Below are 16,434 nucleotides of genomic sequence, written 5' to 3' on the forward strand. Positions count from 1 at the left end.
TACTATAAAATATTTAATGCTCTAAGGACATTTTCAGCAAAATATAAGTAACTTTAATAAATAAACTAGCCCTTTCTCATTGGAGATGATGCATTATGTAAAATAGCTATGTGTTCAGTGGTCATTAATATATTTTATTCATTCCCTCATGTTAGTACTAGAGATATGTTGGCACTGCCATGATGAATGTGCTTTGGTAGACAACAGAGTCTCATTTCAAAATCCTAAGAGAGCAATTAAGACCAATAGTAAAGCACATTTCACTTACAAAGCTCCCTTTTCTTTTCTCCATCTTTTTTCCCCAGCTGTGTCACAGCAATGCTATAGGTATTTTTTTGCCTGGATGTTTTTTTCAGAGGGATGCTAAGGCCTTTCTGTGTTTGCCTAGAAGTCCCAGAGGAGCTCAGGCACAGATCAAGTCTGTGTCACACACAAAGCCAGTCTCGCACCTCCAGACAATGCCAGCATTGCTGCATATGCTCACTACAGCTCAGGCATGCAAACACTGCCTCAGTAATCTTTGATGGATCTTTATTAGCCCTAGTGCTGCAGGAATGAGATGGCACTCTGAAAAAAGTACATTTTATTGATGCCACTTCTAAATGCAGGGTTGGTGGTTTTGTGAGAAATTACTTTGTAGGAGTAATTCAGGTTAGGATAATTCAGGCAATGCTCCTCCTGATTTTTGAACCTGTAGCTTTTTGTGAGATCATTTGGGATCACTTTCCCTGTTATAGAGGAATGTGTGCTTGGGCTGGCGAGTGGTATCAGCCTAGTCCTGACCCATCTCTGTTACTGATGGGCTACACTTTGCATGAGATTCAGGCCCAAGAGAAGCTGTTGCTCTTCTCAGAAGCACCTAAATCCTCAGCTTAACAAACCTGTGGAATATATTTGTGTGACCACAGCTATGCTAGCTTGATTCCACATAATATTTTCCTGATTTATATGGTGGTTTTTTGCCTGCAGCTGGTGTACCTTGTGTCTGTTCTTGGTTAGAAAGATTTTGATACAACTGGCTTTACTCAGAATAACATCAATGGCTGCAGCACAGCTGTTAAAGAAGCCAGAGTAGCAATTTAGTCATTGATACCTCTTCTGTGACTTCCCCCTGCACCATTCCCCCCAAATTCTGTTTCTTTGGGATGATATTTGCATGTTAATAGTGAGAGACAGACCGCTTAGTTAAGGTCAAACAGCTGATTAGGCTCGAGTAGGCTGATGAACCAATGCATGTTAAAAACATAAACTGAGTATTCTGGTAGACATCATCAGATACTGTAAAAGCCTGCACAGTCCTGATTGTGCAACCTATCAGTGCTGATGTACTCTGAGAAGGAAACTTGTATTTCTAGAAACATGAACAGAAGAGGATGGATATGCACCTGATGATGTATGGTTGCTGTCTTGAATGAAAGGATTTGCATAAATGGGAACCTGGTATGTGTATGTTGATATCCAGAAATATCCTCCTAAAATGTGCCAAAGCCAGCCTTTTCAAGGCACTTGGCTTCCTTTTCTTTAGTTTTGGCCAATATTCCTTTGCTTTCAAAAATATGTCTATTTCTGTTTATTGTGCAGTTAGATACACACATAAATACGCACGAAGGAATTTGTCATAAAACTAGATGGTATTATTTGTTGGCATCTACAGTGCTTTAAGCTTAATGTTAGTGAGTCATAATGGAACCCTGAAATGTGATTTTTATCAAGTGTGAGGGCCAGAGGTGAGCTTAAATTTTAGAATAATCTCATTTAAAATAATTTCCAAGTTACTTGTCCTTGAAAATTTTCTTCAGGCAGGAAATGGGGGTTTTTGAAGTGATGATTGCTCCCAAAATACAATCATGCTCTTGCAAAATCAGTGACAATGAACTCCTCAATATTTAGCAAAATGGGGTTTTATCCTGAAAGAAAGCATTAGGTATAAACAAACATTCATAAAATGACAGTTCCTTTCTCCTAAAGCCAGAAAAACCAGAAATATTTACTAGTCAAGTAAAATTTATGGCAGCTCATAAGTTTTTAGTTTAATAAGCACTCCATTTGCTTATTAATTTGTGTTTGGTCCTCGTGGTAGGACTGGCAGATGACTGGAAATGTCCCGACCACATACCCCAACCTGGGTAGTGTCATTAACAAGGGGACTGTGAAGATCTTTTTCATTTGAGTCCAGTGGCTGCATAACAACATAAAACCTGTCTTCTCCTCTCCTTGCATGGACTGAATCGACTGCTTTTCTAGGTTTTAATTCTGAATTTATCTCACCTTGCTTTAGCCATCTCCTCCCACACAGGTAACCCCTCCAGACCCTTGCTGTGCAAATGCTGCCATTCATGCATAACACAAATTGTCATTCCCATCTCTAAGCACCTAAATCGGGAGCCCAAAGTCAGAGTAGTTGAAGCCAGTCTTAGTATGTCAGAGGCTTGCCCACAAGTTTGGCTGAGTGTTTCATGTTTGTCTGTGGAGGGTAGCACATACCAGTTGCCAAGTTGTGAGGGTACTTTACACACTGTTTAGCACAGAGGAGTCTCAGCTGGACTGGTTATTTAGCTCTGACCTCATCTGAATGCTGCTATTAAGAATGTTCTCCTTCCTTATCTATAGCACTTTAATGTCCCTCTTTGAGCTGGTTCATCAAGCAAGTCTACATAAAATGAACAGATAGCTGCAATAAAGTTGTAATAAAAAAAGCCCCCTAATCTAGAATGATTTTAGCCATTCTTTGGACTGGAATATGAAATACTCCTATACTAATGTTAGTAGATATTAGTCCTCAATGCAATAGTGTCTATCCTACCCTTACAGATATATATGAAATACTTCTACAGAAAAGCTGGCATAAGGGATTTAAAAATCAACACTTATTTCCCTTAAATGTGTTACATTACCCTCACACTTTATCTCAGCCATACAAGTAGATTTCCACCTTGGGTTTTCTGCTGGAACCATGTAGATCAATTTTATAGCTTTAGGTGCTGTGCCAAACTCTCTGAATTAATGAGCAGTTCCTGCAGACTTCAGTGAGCCTTGGACCAGGTTCATAGAGTTGTTAAGGGATGCATAAAATCTTGTAAATAATTTTATACAAATAGATTTTGTTCTGTGATTGAATGTGATAATTTAAGTGTTCTAATTAAAAAGAGACTAGGAAAAGGTCACAGCTAAGTACATTTGAATATGGAAGCTGCTTTCAAGTGGTACAGAAAAGTGTCATGTTTAAATCAGTTATTCTAAATCACATTTAAAAGATTATTTTCCTTAGCTTCATAATGAGTAATACATTTCATAGTCCTAAGTTTTAAATTAAAGCAAATCGAATTTTTGAGTCCAAACTTCTGTCTAAGACCAGTCACCATGGTTTTTTCCCTCAAATGTTGTTTATATTAAGTTCTATATATTTAATTAGAAGAAGGCATTTTAGTCTTCAGAAGTGTACAAAAGAAACAAGGAGATATCAGAATGTTAGCTGTGTCTAACACCCTTTGGTTTAGTGAGGCAAACTCACAGGGTACATGTGAAAGCAATGCCAAATAACCATCATCTAAAGACTATTTTAAGTCCCAACAAGCCAACATCGAATCCTTTACAGAAAAAGCAAAAAGCCCAGAATATGTAAACTTCAGCATACGCATGGTAATGGAGATTTCCCCTCCTTTCCCAGGTAACTAAGAGACACTATGAGAATCCTATTGCCACGAAGCCCAGCTTCCTCCATGCAGGAGAGTTTGGGTTTTGGTTTGGGGTTCTCCCCTGCCTCTCCTACCCCTCCAAAGGCTTCTCTCTAGAGACTCTAAATTATGAACAGTGATTATGTTCAGATAATAAAAAGATCAATTTATTTGAAATTTCCTGTTGTCTCCAGTTTCCATAAACTGGGACCATGCTTTGCTTTGCCAAACCACATGAACAACTAACGGCTACACACATTTTCTGACACTGGACAAGTCACCTCTCTGACTTCTCTTTGAGGAGCTGAGTAAACAATGCTTGATTTTTATGTTACAAGATTCGATATTAAGATTCCAGATTTTGTTGTCTTTTGGAATATTTCTCTTTCTGCCAACCAAACTGTGTCTGCTGTTTGCACATTTTTTTAAATGTGGAAAAAAAAATCTTGTGACAGTCATCTCATAACAGTCTTGCCAGTACAGAATAGATTGCAAGATACCTTAATTCTGTGCATTACTCCCCATTGAAATAGTGCTGCTGCCAAAGCATAAGATGGAGAGAGCATGTTAAAATGATTATCTGTGACAGCCTCTAAATCCTTCTCAAAGGCACTGCTTGCCAAGATAGTTTCCTATCCTGTATGTGCTGCCTGTCTTATTTGTCCCCACATTAATTGCTTGCATTTGGCTGTATGGAAATATGGGGGTTTTGACAAATAATTTAACAAGCTGTTATTAATATGGTCCCCACCAATTTTTGTCTTGTCCACAAACTGCACCAGCAAAGCAACATCACTGTCAAAATAATTGATGTGGACAAATAGGATTGAAACTGATTCATGCTAGAAATGGGTCTGTCTTCTGATGCCTTCAAATCAAGAATTACGGTTGAGATCTGTCAGAAGGCCTGTCTTAACCTGTCCACTTTCTTCGTGTAACTATTTGTCAAGAAAGATGTCTTGTGGAGGGAAGTTAAATGCGCTGAAAAAATGTAAGCATAATGTATCATTATGTAAGAGTTCTGTAATACTCCAAAGCAAAGCTGGAAATCAGGGAGACAAAATGAGGTTTTTAGGAAGCTATAATGAGCTATTCTAGTGATAATTTTGCTTTTAATTCTCTGTTTACTTGCAATGTTTTATCCAGTATTGCTGAAAAGATGGGACATTCTTCTAAAAAGCCATTCCTTTTCCGCCCTTTCTGAATGCCAGAGTTATTTTGAGTTTTCTTAAGCTAAATGGAAAAGGGCTCATTCTATCAGCTCAACACTGGAAGTTATTGATAGTGCTGATCCAGTGCAGTAGTAGGTACACACATGACACTGTAGTGGTTTATTCTGCTGCTACAGACTGGGATCATTGCAGTGATCCAGACTTAATTTTTAGGTATGCTATCTGCCACTCTTCTGGCTGCTTTCTCATTTGGGATCACCATGAATATCTGTAAAGGGCGTAGAGGAACAGTCTCAGTACAAAAATCTCAGTAAAATTAGAACGAGTGTTGCTTAGGCTGCACAGCCACTTCTGTAACAAGGCACTCCCTTTGGTGATGCTCTGCCATGCTTTGAAGATTCCCTTCACTAATGCAGGACAGACGGACTCCAGTTTTCTTCTGAAGATCGGTAAATTTCTTCTGAAGTTGTCATTATACGTACAACTTCTGCCAAACATATGGAAATGTAGGAACTGACTGTTTCATCTGGTTTGCTGCCCAGTTTTTGACACTGTCAACAGGAGACCTTTCAGAGGAAGTTCAGAGGAAGCCCTGGTGAATAATTATGAGCAGACTCATTCTATTATTAATACTTTACAATTTATGGTGCCTTACTAAATAAACATTTATCCTCACATGCAAAAAAGAAATCAGCATTTAACCATTAATTTTGTTCTAGTTTAATTAACTGTTGGAGCAAAGCTGTTCTCGGCATCTTGTATTGTGTTAATAAAGATCCTTTCCCTAACTGTTGTTTTCCTGCACACCTCCTGCCACACAGCACGTTGCTGTATCTGGAGTGACGTAATTTTCTACTGCATTTTGCTGGGCTGGACAGGCTGGGTGCACTTGGGCAGTGAGAGCTGTTGACTGGGGCGAGTGGAGCAGGATGGCTTTGCCATGACTATGCTGCCAGTCCCTGGCACTTGAAACCCAAGGCAGGTCTGTGTTCAATCAGTTTGAGCTTGAAGTACATCTTAACCTGACCTAGGTGTCTTGTGGTGCTTGGGAGTCACCCAACACCAAAATGCTGTTGTGTTACTCAGTAATAGAAAGAAAAAGGGATCTACAATGTCCTGTTTGTCTGATTCCAGACAAATTAACTCCTCCTCCAGTAATCTTTCTGGAAAGTCAGCTTTTCCCCTCATATGTGTAACAACCTAGCACTGATAATAATGAATTGCTGCTCATGAACATTTTCCCCAACCTGCATCACCTTATTAAGCAAGGATCAGGTGTTGTTTCTACTAATAAATCTTGATATAATAGGAAGAGTCTGATTGTTCCCAGCCATGATTCCTGCTTAATCATCTGAACACTGCATTGTCCTCTCCTTAGGATGGCCCATCAATAAACACGTGCCTTGCTGGATGAAGTTCTCCCCAAATTATCATGTGATAGTTGGCAATAATACGTTCTGTTACAGTCATACAAGGGAATCTCTAGGAAGACATAAAAAAAAAAAAAATCAGAAAATGGATTATAAATCACATTATTTAAAATTCAATGATTTTGAGGGTAAGACATATCTTTTGAGTCTGGCAATATTGTACCTGTAATAGTACAATGGTAAGTGTAAGTATTAATTGTTGTACCCCAGGTAGCTGGGATGAGTTTCCTAAGGGTTGAGCTTTTCCTGGAGGGAGAAAAAGTAAATTTATTCTTGGAGTATCAAAACATGAAAAGAATGGAAAGAAGCAGAAGAAAAAACTGTCAATGATCTGAGAGCGTTTCAGTCAATTTTGTTCCAAAGTTAACTGCCAAAGTCTTCTTTCAGTATGTGAACACTTGCTTTTAAACCCAACATATAATTTAATAGTATATAATAAACACACATTTTACTACCAGGGCATGCTGCAAACCTGCAGTCCTGCTTTAAGTTGGAGCTTCATATTTAAACTTTCAACCAGGTCCAGAACAAAGGACTTACAGATTTTTTCAGGGGTGACAGATGTTTAATGACTTTAACACATGCACTAGAAATAGAAAATATTTTGGAAAAAATAAAAATACTAATAAACCTTTATGTCTTAGCATGACACATTTTTTCTTTAGTGTTACTCGATGTGGGTAGAGTTGGTCTCCATGTTCTTCTGGATGCCATTTGGGGCCATATGGGAGATTTGTACAAAATGTATTGCAAGGAGCCAAGAGGGGCTTTCAGCTGTGTGCCTGTGAGATAGGGGCACTGCCAGCTACAGAGACCTTACCTAAAGTATTTCTGCATTTCTCAGTACTGTGTTCTCTTCTTCTCAATTGCTTGGAAAGATGCCTGATTTAATATTAATTACCTTGTACCATCACTCTGTTAATTATTCTGCACAAATTCAACCAGGAATAATGTCATGTTTCCATCAAAGCTCTGCACAAATTCTGCATTTTAAAATGCACAGCTGATGATCTTCCTTCCAACAGTGTGAAATGCACATTCACAAGGAGTTGGGGATCTGAGCATACTGACATTACAATAACAACTACTTAGGTAAGGTGTCTAACCACACTGAATAAGCCTTCAGCTTATGACAAGTTTTCCTTTATAAATGCAAGTATTTAAATCACAAGTTTCCTGCTAGAGGTCAAAAGCAATACATTAAATTGCAATGATACAATATCTACCATAAATTCTTAAATGGGCAGTAAATACAGTCACTCAGCTACGCCACCTGGGTATTAACCATGTGACATTGCCAGGTAAAACTTCCTACTTCACCAACATCTGATGGACCAGATGTTGCAGCTGGAAGAATTCTTTCCACTGCTCTGCACCTCAGAGCAGAAGAGTGTGAGGTACCATGGGGATTGTGCCTTCCACACCTTATTGCGTAACATTTTCCAACGCACTTTTTTCTGGTGAAAAGAAATCTTATAAACCAGGAAGTGATTAAGAAATAAAGCCTGTTTCTTAAAACCAGAAACATTTTAGCTGAGAAGTATGACATTTTGGTTAGGAATGTTAAAATTTTTGCGTAGTCTATGTTTGAGGAATATTTAAGGTAGCTTCTAAACATTTAGAAAAAAAATTGAAAGATTTTTTAGCCAGTTCTCCTGAACAGTGAGTATTAAAGAATTATGAGCTACGTTCTGACTTTCTCTTTTCTTTTGCAGATGGTCCTGTGTCAGTTGGAATGAGTATGGATATTGCAAGCATTGATACAATATCAGAAATAAATATGGTACTGTAGTTTTGGCAGTCTTTTTTTATCCTGCCTGTTGATAAGCTGATGTCTTGTGCTTACAGCTGCTGGCAATATGAGTTTGGGCCTGTCTCCTTGTGAAGTCAATATGGGTTAGGAGATGGATTTTCTTTTTCACTACACACAGTGTTTATAACACTGTAATAAGCATAGAAATGCAGCTGCAAATCCCACCGCTCACAGATACTAACAGAAATTTGCTACTGAGTATTAATCTTAATGAGAAGCATGTGGATCAGTATTTATTTTTCAGCTGAAATATCTAAATCTTTATGCATTTCAGAAAAATAAAGATATATTCATGTGCCTTTGAAGCCACTCTCTTTCCCTGTGATTAGACACAGCTGAACTCAGACTGTTTTTCTCTTCTATTGTTGCTGTCACGCAGTGATTTATTCCAGCTGTCTTTAATTTAATTTGTATAATTTGTTTTTGAACAAACTATGAAATGGAATGTACTCTTCTACTTAAAGACCCTCCATTGGTACATAGAAATAAAAAGAAAAAAATCACTAATCAGATAGTCAATATGAGTGTATTAGTAATTAGTAATTATTGGTTACTATTTAGAAAGGGAAAATAAGGTCAGAACTTCATATGAATTTATAATACTGATAAAAACACACCATATAATCAAAAGTTGTTTTAAAAGTGTTAAGAAATAGTGTCATCTTAATGTAGGGCTGCAAGGCATATCTAAATTGAAGGGGAATTGGACTGAGTGCTATGTTCAAGGTCTCGATAAATTTGGTACCACTGTTTCCTTTGTGATGCTAAAAGGAGAAACTGTGCTAAAAGATTCCTTCTCTGTTTCCCTAACTTCTTTTGTCTATCTGAATTTATTCAACTTTTTCCCATGTGTTCTTAAAAAATTCTTTGTTTATTAGCTTATGTGAACAAAATGATGTTTGGAACCACTTACATAAATCATTCTAAAACTTAAAGGTTTACAGAGCCAGATTATCTGCTTATAAATCTCTGATGACTTCAGCTGATTTATACCCCCAGACTTAGGCCGTCAGCTTTTACTGTAAATGACCATAAGAACAAAATCTCCCAACCTCACATTGAGTGCTAGAAAATTTGGCAGTACAAGATTCAGTACAGCTGCTCCTGGAGTGCCAGGGACATGGAGAATCACGGTTTGTGTCCAGCAGCTGTTTCCATATACTTCTGTAAAAGAGAATACAACACATCCTCTCTTTGCATGATAATGTTGGTTTTTTCTCTTTCAGGACTATACAGCTACCATATTTCTAAGGCAGCGATGGACTGATGAGAGACTTTGTTTTGATGGTAATAAGAGTTTGAGCTTAGATGGTCGACTCGTGGAAATGCTTTGGGTACCAGATACCTTCATAGTTGATTCAAAAAGGTCTTTTCTTCATGATGTCACTGTTGAGAATCGTCTTATAAGGATATACCCTAATGGCACAGTTTTGTATGCTATAAGGTATGTAAATACCACATATCAACATTTATGATTGCATCCAGTTACATTTTAAACTTTACAGGTTCTGCTTAAGAAAATGGTGCTGTTTGTAAAAGTAGAATATGCATGGTCTTGTAGTTTTATGAATGTGTAATATTATTGACCAATATGAATAAATTCTTAAATTTAATGATAGATCTTCTTCCCTAAATAGACCCTTTTGCTTTCATGTAGACCAAACACGGGAATTGCATGTTGCCATTCCAGTTTGCAACGAAGATATCACAGGGGAAAGCAAGCTGTGATGATTGACTTGCATGATTTATTTTGGATTACCCTTTGTAAAATGTTTTGATAAATATAACAAAATCTTAAAATATATTGCAAATAACAAAGGAAAATGTGCACTGTAAATGAGAAGGGAGCAAAGGGTGGCCTTTTTAGACTGTCACTTAACTCAGTTGTTCTGGAGTGGCTTCTGTTTGGGATACTATTACTCGTGTACATTAGATACCAGTAAATAATAGATTCCCCCCCCCCCCCCCCCCTAGATATTAGGCTGAAAATATTATTTCAAGCAGGATGCATGGAATTTTTTTATTTTTACTGATGAACAATTTTGTCCCATTAATAATTAGCAAACTGATTTTTTTTTTCCCAAGGATCACCACAACTGTTTCATGCAGCATGGATCTGACTAAATATCCAATGGATAAGCAGACATGTACTTTGCAACTGGAAAGCTGTAAGACACTTAATCCTTATCATTTTTATACAATTAGAAAAATAGGTGTGATCTTTTTCTGCTAGATATTACCAGATTGGCTGAAATTTTCATAGAAGGCAAGGGACATTATGTGACCAGTCCCTGTTGAATTACAGTAGGATCTGTGTGCAAAGATGTGTGCACACATGTGCACATGACATCACTGAAAATAGCGTGGCAGTACTGAAATGCTGCAGTGCTAATTAATGATTAAGCACAATCCCGGGAGATTCTCACAGGCTTGGGTTTGCAGTGCATCCTGCAGTTACTCTCTTGGTCTTCAGAGGGAGTTCTGTGAGCAGGCATTTTCTAGCACAGATGAGATTATTTTTTTTTCCCCTTTCAGAGAGTATGTAATTTTTTCCCCCTGAGATAAAATTCCTTTAGGAAAGAAAGAAAATAAAATAATGCTTATTTGTAAGGCCTATACTTCATATTTAATAATTTACTGTTTTCATACTGAAAAAAAATTATTGCATGGACAGTTCTGAGATGGATAGTAACAGATCTTGCTCTGACTTGTTTAATTGTCTCTGTGTCAGTGCCCCGGGAAAAAAAGTCATCAATTGATGGACAAGAGTAAATAACCTTTTTCATTTTATCAAACAATATCCTCATATTTTCTTTGAAATAGGTTCTCTAATACTTTGTAGACATGATTACTTTGCAAACACCCAAGCATGCATTTTTATAGTTAAATGTTCGCTATTATTCAGATGACAAGACTCTAGAAAAGGGTTTTTGCATGGGATAACATAGAAAGATAATTGATTCTGTAAGACGAAAATAGATATTTAAAATATATGTCAATACCTGCTCAAAAGATTTTGCAAGGCTTTTCAGTACTTGTAAAGTTTTTTTCTGTATCTTTTTAGAAGTGTGTGTGTGTGTGTGTGTGTGTGTTCTTTACCTCTTGTTGGTAATGACCAATTAGATTGCCACAAAATTTCATTTTAGACAGAAACACAAAGGAAATGAACCCAAAACCTTCTTCACACAGGCATCCCTCTAGAATAAGCAGTTTTAAGAGATCCATTTAACAAACAGTTTAACAGTGATTTGAATTGGAATTGGGATTTATCTTTATTTTCCTTTGGAAGATCACATTGGTAAATCAATATGTATGGATTTAAATCAACAGTACTGCCTAATGAGTCATTTAGTATTTTCTCTAGTTCCAGAATGAAATACATATCCCCTAGGAATTTACAATTTATTTGACAGGATTAAAAAAAATAAAAAGGAGAATTCCCCATATAATTAAAACCAAGCATTTTTCAGATTGATTCCATCTGCTTTTTCAACAGCACACAAGTGTCTCCTGTCCAAGGGGAAAACACAGTCATGTCACAACAAATGCTCTCATTACTTTGGTGTTTAGTTTTGAGGAAAACAGATAGAAGCAACAAATACAAAAAGGAAAGAGTGTGCCCTGGGCTGTGGCCTTTTTTTGTCAGTGCACTGCAATCCTTTCTTTTGGGTAGGCTGGAAATGTTTTTTTTTTTTTCCCGATGTGATAATCTGTGTTAATTTACAGATGAATAATGTCATCATCCTAGCATACTGCTTGCCAAGACCATCACCTGGGTTTAAAAATTGTGAATGCAGACATGCACACACATCTGCACAAATATTGATGTTTATAAATAAAATGTAAAATCTATGGCAAATATTTGAGCTGAAACAAAGTGTTAGGCTTTTATTAAGAGATTATTTATATAAAGACAAATATGTCATGATATTATGAAGTAATGGCTTTACACTGCAGAATCCCCAGTGACCTTTACAACATACTATTCTGCTACTGCTAGTTAGTAACTTTAATTATACTTTCTACATGGCAAAACGCATTTTGGCCAACATGCCTGTTGGTTTTTTGCCTGTTATTGCAACCCTTTAGAAGGTAATGCTGGCATATGTCAGGAAACAGAGAATTGCCACTCTGAGTCTCTGTTGATATGGGTGCTGTGACATTTGGGAAACTGGAGGGTTCCTGTCTTGGTTGGTGCTGCTTGAGAGGGGGTTCCTGCTCTCTGCCATGTGGCAGGGAACACCACCACACATCCTTGCTGGGCTGAAGGGCTTGTCCTCATTTTTCCCCCACACAGACCTCCAGATCAAATACATATTCACGTCTTGGGCCCATCTCTGAAATTTTATTTCCTTTTTGAACTTGTCCTTTACCATTTATTCAGTGAAGAGCCATGTGAAGGCACTTAACTTGTGCTTGACAATCAGTGAAAATTAAAATTAGCAACAGAAAGGTAAAGAAACTAATTTGTATTAGGCATTATGAATGTTTAATCCCAAATTTACTATTCCTGTAGTTAACCCTGTTGACATTAGCAGCTCATACTGTATCAACAATGTACAGGAATGAGACATTCTGGGCTTGAGGAATTAGTTAGGATAAAAACTCAGTGTCACATAAAGAGAATAGAGATTACTTGTAAAAGCTGAATAACATGGGCTTAAGGATTTTGTCTCTATAAACTTATGAAATGTTTTATAATTAGTAAAACATTAATCCCCCGAATAAAGAACAACTTTGCACAGAGGGAGCACTGTGCTATTTAACTTTACTGACTATTGGGAAGGCTCTCTGAATAAAAATTCTTCTTAAGAGTTTTGGAATTATTATTCCCAAAGAATTTTCATAGGAAGTATCACCAAAACCTACTAATTGTTCAGCTAATGAGAATATTTTGGAACAAAAGCAACATAACCTCTGTTTCAAGATATGCTTGTTATCATTCATGTGGGCACCAAAAACTTCTCCTGTCTCATGCAACTTGGAAGGCTGAATATCTTATAAAAACAAAAAGGAATTTTCTGTGGTACTTTCTAGTTCTTTGGACTTTTTAAATGTCTGCAGTTCATTTATACTGAAAGGAAGTAAAAGGAATCCATGTCTGGAGTCATGCATAAAAACTGGTTCTATGAACCTCCTTGTTTTGACTAAGGACAGTGCAATCGTTTGTTTATAGAGACTGTTACTTCTATTTTACATCTCACAAATCTGGGAAATTTCCCAGCATGTGGTTTTAGGGAATTGAAAACTTAGCTTGGATGCATATGCTTTTGGCTTAGTCTTTTGACACAAAATTTTTTCGGCTTTAATTGCTATAAATGTGATAATGTGAGCAAAGACTCCAAGCCATGATACCTTTTCATATAACTGCCAGTGACAGTGAAAACAAAATATACATTTAAAGAATGAGCAGAGAAAGAATTTTCAGGTGAAATTATCATTTTAATAGGTAACCAGCCCAGTGTTTCCTTACAATAAAATTTCTGAAATCCTGTTTTTCCTACATGAGACGGCTGGAGAAATCAGTTCTGTTTTTATTATTGCAAGAAAAAACCCCCAAAACTTAAAAATATTAAAAGGCAGTTTAAAAAAAAATTGAATACATCTCTTTTTTCTGCAATTCTAGAGCTTGCTTTGTTTTGCAGCGTATACCCTTGTGCAATGTATTGTGTTATTGTCTCACTTGTAATTTACTTACAGTTGACTGAAGTCTAAAAATAATCATCTGCTCATGTTTCTGTTCCCTAAGCTGAGCTATTAACTTGCACAATATAAATCTGTCAAATACAAGAATGATTAATCTAAGCAAGCTAAAGAAAAAAGATGTTCAAATGCTCCCTGTTAACATGTAAATTACATTAACATAATCTTGAATTAATCATATACACTAGTCTGTAAAGTGGCTGCCTTTTATATGATGGGGAAAAGCTGCAGAGGTATTTTAGTTATGATTGTGCTGCACATTGACAAGTGTGTGCAAAATACAGTTGCCTTCTGATAGATGATTCATCCCACTCCTAATTACTACTTGAAGGTTAAGAGGAAACCTCCTGGGGCCCCTGAAGCATGCCATGCTGTTGAGCCTGCAGAAACATCAGCTTCTAAGCTGGTGTCCTTGGCAAGCATCTGAGCTCCTAAGCCAAAACCTTGTCCCAAGTGATGATTCAGGCTCAGGTCGGAGCACAGCACCAGTGAGCAGCAGCTCTGCTGCTCTCCTCATCCCTTCATCTCTGTGGGAATGGGGACCAAATGCACTGCACCAAGAAGCAGCATCTTGGGATGCAACTCATGGCACATTTCATGTGTAGTCAAAATGCTGGCAAGTGCTGTAATTCATAAAAGCTCTATTTTCTTAGAGCCTGGTAGATTTTGCCTTTAGCATACCAGGTGGTACTAATCTATTTTATTAGTTGTCATCTGTACTGAAATAGAAGATATGGAAAGACCAGCTCCAGTAATGTGAGCTTTTAACTTACAAGACTTAGCATGTTTTTGGACATTTTGTCATGAACAAGCATTACAGTCTGCTGAAACCCATCATTGTTTATGTTTAATTGTACTTTCAGGCACAAAAATAAGAAATAGCTGAACCATAAGTGTGCCCAACACAAATCAATTATTGTGTAAAATAAACACTGTTGTTGGCTTGTGTGTCACTACAGGGGGTTATAACATCAACGATGTCACATTTTACTGGACCAGAGGAAATGATTCAGTTCGAGGTTTGGACACACTCCAGCTAGCACAGTACACAGTAGAAGACCACTTTACCTCTGTATCTGAAGCTGTGTATGAGACAGGTAAAAACACCCTTTTAACACTTTCTAGGTGCAGTTTGGACTATGGCTTTGGAAACAGAGCAGCATCAGGGAACTGAGCACACTGCTTTCTGTTAGCATTACAGTTTTGATGTTCTAATAATTACATTCTTGAAGCCATAAATACTTTTCCAGATGTTACTAGCAGAGAACCGGCTAATGTAAAGACTGAGCATTTTCTTGGAGGCCACACATTATCTAAACAATTATAAACATGAAACTACTGCTTCTTCCACGTAATGTCAGGGAGAGCTCTTGTGAAGGAAGAGGAGCATATAAATGGGCATTTAAATTGGACACAGACCGGGGACGTCGGGAAACCCAGCTCGCATCAGCCATTCTTTATAAGTCATTCTGGCTTTATAAGGCACGTCAAAACCCTCTATTCATCTGTGGAAATTCCAAGAATACGCTGGGTGCTTTAACAGCTGCAGGAAGTTGAGTTTCATGGCTACTGCTTGTAGGAGTTTCTGTGGCAGCCTCTACCCAGCCTGGTGGGCAGCAGGGAGCAGAGTGCCCGACCTGAGGTTCCTCTGCCCAGGGAAGGGTCGGGAGTGTTTCCACAGACCTGCTCGTGTGCCGAGCTTAGGAAACTGCTGCAGAAAGTTTCCTCTAACTGCAGGACCTAACCTCAGGAAACAGTGTGCTCCTGTTTGTTTTCCAGAGATTTTGAAAGGGATTTCAGAGAGTTCAAGACCTGCCAAATCTTTATGTTGTTTCAGTTGCTCTTAGGTCCTTCCTTGCTGCTCTTTAGTGTGTACCTGGTTTCTCTTCTGCCCAAGTCAGCACACCCACTCAAGGGGTGATCTTTAAATCAAGACACACACATCCTTCAAAACTGCAGTTTCCCAGAGGATATGTTTCCAATTCTGAATCACAGAAATATAGTTTCTCTATTTCATTATCGAGTATTTCTGCTTTAATAACACAACACAGAGAAACTTGTGATCTAATTTCTGATGGTAATTCAGGCTAAAAAAATCAAAGTTCTCTAAATGGATGCAAAAGTAGAAATTAAATACATACCAGCAAGCTCTAGGGTCACAGAGTTTCTTGCTACTTACATAAGTGACATCTGCTTGCCCTGCTCCTCTTTACAGCTTCTGGGTAAGCAGCACCAGGTTCAATCAAAGAAGAAAAATCCTTTACTGCTGTTCTGCCCAGAAGGGTATTAGGACCTGTTCACCATACAGGAAAGTGGAAGAAGAACTTGGTTAATTCATATCACATTCTATCACAGAATCAGGACTTTAAATTAGACAAAAAAAGTTTGGTTGTTTTGTTTGGTTTCTTTGTTTGTTTTGGTTGGTTTTTAGTTTTGTTTTACCTGAACAGACCAATTGCCAATTAGAGTTGAAGAGGCATGATCAGATGAACTGTACTCTTCTTCCAGTAAGTGATGCTGTCTTCCTCCCTTTTTGTTGGCAGGAATCATATGTGTGAAGTCAAAAGACATTTTTTGTTTAAATTACACATTTTAACACATGCAACTTAATTCGATTAAAATTTCTCCCACCTGCTTGTTTC

The 16,434-nt window shown here is 37.6% G+C and overlaps 1 protein-coding gene across 3 annotated transcripts in view; it reads left to right on the forward strand.

Annotated features, from left to right (window-relative positions):
• The window catches only part of LOC104696050 (gamma-aminobutyric acid receptor subunit pi-like), a 46,989-nt gene that overhangs the window by 14,690 nt on the left and 15,865 nt on the right, over positions 1-16,434 (forward strand). For 2 of the 3 annotated variants that reach the window (XM_010410164.2, XM_010410157.4), the window contains exons 4-7: positions 7,992-8,059; positions 9,316-9,533; positions 10,175-10,257; positions 14,752-14,889. In XM_010410164.2, coding sequence (XP_010408466.1) covers positions 7,992-8,059; positions 9,316-9,533; positions 10,175-10,257; positions 14,752-14,889 — 507 coding nt within the window. Of the gene's footprint in view, positions 1-7,991; positions 8,060-9,099; positions 9,223-9,315; positions 9,534-10,174; positions 10,258-14,751; positions 14,890-16,434 lie in introns of those variants that run through there. The other variant, XM_019291446.1, reaches the window with a different exon arrangement.

This window comes from Corvus cornix, chromosome 6, assembly GCF_000738735.6.
Source record: "Corvus cornix cornix isolate S_Up_H32 chromosome 6, ASM73873v5, whole genome shotgun sequence".
NCBI lineage: Eukaryota > Metazoa > Chordata > Aves > Passeriformes > Corvidae > Corvus > Corvus cornix.